This window comes from Cyprinodon variegatus, unplaced genomic scaffold, assembly GCF_000732505.1.
Source record: "Cyprinodon variegatus isolate N-32 unplaced genomic scaffold, C_variegatus-1.0 Scaffold729, whole genome shotgun sequence".
In the NCBI taxonomy this organism is placed as follows: Eukaryota; Metazoa; Chordata; class Actinopteri; order Cyprinodontiformes; family Cyprinodontidae; genus Cyprinodon; species Cyprinodon variegatus.
Genome location: NW_015151182.1, coordinates 51,679 through 55,585, shown reverse-complemented (window position 1 = coordinate 55,585; position 3,907 = coordinate 51,679). Strand labels below are relative to the sequence as shown.

General features: G+C 38.6%; 1 protein-coding gene across 1 annotated transcript in view; it reads right to left on the bottom strand.

Annotated features, from left to right (window-relative positions):
- Positions 1-3,907, bottom strand: part of LOC107097855 (probable G-protein coupled receptor 171) — a 12,156-nt gene that overhangs the window by 3,798 nt on the left and 4,451 nt on the right. The window contains exons 2-4 of the mRNA XM_015395177.1: positions 1,125-1,194; positions 803-1,038; positions 636-690 (exon numbers count right to left, since the gene is read on the bottom strand). Of these exons, the coding sequence (XP_015250663.1) occupies positions 636-690; positions 803-1,017 (270 nt within the window). The 5' untranslated portion in view covers positions 1,018-1,038; positions 1,125-1,194. The remainder of the gene's footprint in view (positions 1-635; positions 691-802; positions 1,039-1,124; positions 1,195-3,907) is intronic.

Sequence of the window (3,907 nt, the reverse complement as noted above, 5' to 3'; positions counted from 1 at the left end):
TGTACCCTCCCTCTCGCCCGTTAACAGTTGGAGATAGGCACCAGCACCCCTCGCTACCCCATCTGGGATAAAGCGTGACGGAAAATGGTTGGATGGATGATTTTTGGTTTATTGTCACGAATAATAAAAGAACAATGTTTAAAAATGATGGTTTTATAAGAACATTTGCCCGAACCAATCTATACCTTGGTAATTGAGGACCTCTTTTGTGGGAAACCTTTATTTGTCAGGTTGAAAATGTTTCCTTTTGAACCAATTTATTTTTAGGAATTTTTTTTTCCAAACACACACTTTTTTCAGGTTTATTTATTTATTTATTTATTTATTTATTTTTTACAAGGTTTATGGCCCCAATTTAGCTCCATATTGTGTTTGTGTAAAGTAAATCTTTCTAAAGAGCGATGGCCAAGTGGTTAGGGCATAGAGCTTGGAATCCTAAGGTACTGAGTTTGAGTCCCGCTCCTACAGACTGCCACTCTGGGTCCCTGAGCAAAGAACCTTAACCCCTGTACTGCTCCCCATGGGGATGGGTTAAATGCACAGAGTTAATTTCGTTGCTCTGTACTTGTGACATTGTAATGTAATGTAATGTAAAAAAATAAATGTATGGGGAAACCTGCAGGTGAAAATGTGACCATCTCTATTTCTATGGAGGAATAAAACCTGCTGAACTGGACGATCATTCCTGCTCTGATTAGTGGACAAAGATAAAAAGGTACTAGAGGTCCTGCTGGTAAGATTATTCATGACATCATCTTTGCTGAGTCAGTATTTCTTGGCGCAATCCCTGAGATTTTGTTACAAGTTGCTTAAAGCTTTAAAGCATCTGATGAGTTCTGCAGTCCAAACCTGAGGCCTGCAGCTTAGGATGAACCCCCACACTGACAGCAGGGTCCCAGGCAGACCTAAGCTGAGGATGAGACAGTAGAGGACAATAAAGGGGCCCATCTGGTCATTGAGGATGCATTCCTTCCCCTCTGAAGCATTTCCTGAGGTGATGTTAAAGGAGGGAGTCATCGTGATCAGCTCGGTCTGAATCTAGAACACACAGAGGTTCCTGTTTGCGTCAAAGACCTCAAAGGGGAAGCGAAAGTAGACGTGTTACAGGTGTGTTTGCTGCTTACTGTCAGCTAAATTCAGAGGCTGCTGCTGCTGCAGGCTGGTCTTCTGTTCAGTCGCATTCAGCTTCGCTGTCTGCTGAAAAAGATCTCATCTGTTATACATTTAAAGGCTGACACACGACACATTCAAAAACTCCATCAGTTCTTCTTCCACCAAACTTTATACAATCATTAATCTAATGAGATGAGAAACTAATCATTATCATAAACTAACAGGTTTGTGTTGACATAATTCAAAGTTGATAAGAGAACAGAGATGACTCTGAAAAAAATCAGCTGCCCTGCAACGATTAGATCATTGTTTCCGCCCTCATCATGCCTTGGTTTCTCCACCCGTTTTTTCTGCCTTTATATGCGTCTCTCTGACTGACAAACATTGCCAGATTATCCAAAGTCATAGTGTAATATTGTAATATATTGGCAGATGCATTTGCTGCCCATTTTCCCAACTTTTTCAAGAAACATCTCAACAGATGCTGCTTTTTAAAAAATCTTTAAGCTCTTTTTAAACTGTTTAAACTCTTATAACCCTAGTCTCATAATGTCAAGCAGCGACATCAAGGGTTTGAGGCTGGGAGCAAAGTGAGGGAGAGACAGAAGCTGAGCAACAGACCAGAAAGAGTAACACCCAACAGAAGATAAGATCAGGCACTAAGCTTGTCAAAATTCAATAAATCTGCATTAACGCATTTTTGAGCAATAAAGCATATAAAAAATATAATCTCAGATTAACTCTACTACAAAATCGGATAAATATTATTTCTCTCCATTACGGTGAATTACAAAAATAGAAAGGTTAGAAAATAGAAATTGACCTTAATTTAAAGGGCAACAAAACTCAAACTGTGAAACCTGCTTGTAAAGGAATCAGGTTTCAGATTAAACTGGAATTATAACAGACTAAATGTTTGGAGTTGGTGGTTTTTCTAAAGTGAGCTTATTGTTTAACTGCTTTAACGCCACCTTTGCCCGTTGCTTATTCCTGCTTCCATGGCCCTGACTTAGTCTTTGTCCCGATTTCTACCATTGCTCAGGTCGACTTATCCCCGAATTTATCTTTTTTAGCCTGAAGGTTTAACCTTTAGAAATGATTTCAATATGAAGAGAAATACAACTAAAATAAATCAGAAAATTCCAAAGGTATCACTTCTAATCACTAACTTTTTGTAAGTGTGTAAAGGTGGCACCTAAAAGCTGTTTTTTTATTCTAAGTTAAACATTGCGGATTTTACTTTGCTTTATTTGTGTGTGATAAAACAAAGTAAATCTTGGGCTGAATGATTTAAGCTCTGCCGGTGGTAAGAGGTTAAAAAATTCACAATCCCCCTGCAGTGCCTCTCTGACCTACTAGGATGCAGTGACCTTTATTTTAGCATCAAATGTTACTCTATATATCCTAGAGCTGAAGTTTGGACCAAACGGGGTCATTAACAGGACAATGATCCGGAACACAGCAGCAGTTCCATAACAGAAGGGCTGGAAAAGGAAACCAAAACAGTTCTTGTATGGTCTAGTCCAGTGACCGTCCTGCGAATTTTACACCCATAAAGCTCAGGTGTGGTGCAGGAAGGAGAGACCTAAAGCTAACATGATAGACTGAGATCAAATGGCTTACTCAAAATCTAGACCTGAACCTAAGAAAATTGCTGTAGTGGAACCTTCAGAGGTCATTGAAGCAACTTTGGAGTAACGAGTGGACCAGAACATCTCTTTAATCTTTAAAATAAAAAAGAGAAATCACATTAATCATATTTTAACTTCGTTTTAATGGCTTCCTGTTAAATCCAGAATATGATTTTAAATCCTGCTTTCAACACATAAGGCCTTAAATGGCCAAGCTCCATCTTATATCAGAGATCTGATTGTTCCTTATGTTCCTTACAGAGCACTTTGCTGTCAATCTGCAAGTGTTCTAGTGGTTCTTAGAATTTGAAAAATAGGAGGCAGATCTTTTAGTTATCAGGCTCCTCTACGGTGGAACCAACTGCAAGTTTTAGTCTGTGAGGCAGAATTATCGACTGAAAGACATTGGCTGGGCTTCCTCAGTAGCTCATTATTACGTTGCACTGATTATATGTTCACAGAGTGGATTTAATTTAATCTTTTTTTTTTTCTTTTTTTTTTTTACGTTTCTGTGGGGTTAAATTTTCAGTTTAGTCCAAATTCTTTAAGCCTCTGTATTCAGTTTTGGTGAACCTGGGCTTACTATAGTTTAATAACACCACCTGTGCAAAGAGGAAACTGAAGCCTTTAAATTCATCTCAGTAACTTCCTGAAACATTGTTCTTGGTTTTTCTCAGCTTGGTTTTTCTTGATTGATGGTCAAACCTCTAATTAAGAACTCAGAGCTCTAATTATTCTCAGTGAACTTATTGCAAACTTTTTCAGGGTTACTGTATGTTTTATTTGCAATCATCAAGCAAAACCACATGAACAGTGGCTCAAAATAACAAGCTGAAGAGTAAAACATTGGTCAGAGCAAAATTAACAGATTTAGCATCTGAAGCGTTTGCGCCTTTACTGAACATCCTGTTCTCTGCGCTGCAAAAATTATCTACAAACAAGTCTACATTTCTTAAAATAAGTGTATATACCCTTAATATCAGTGGGCAAATAAGGTAGTTTGCCAATGGAATTAGTATTTTTACTCTTAAAATAAGATAATTAGATAAGGGGCGACAGTGGCATCGGGTGCAGGAGTTTGCCCTGCAATCAGAGGGTTGTCGGTTTGAGCACCAGCTCCAGCTTTCATTGTCGTTGTGTCTTTGGGCAGTACACTTCCCCTG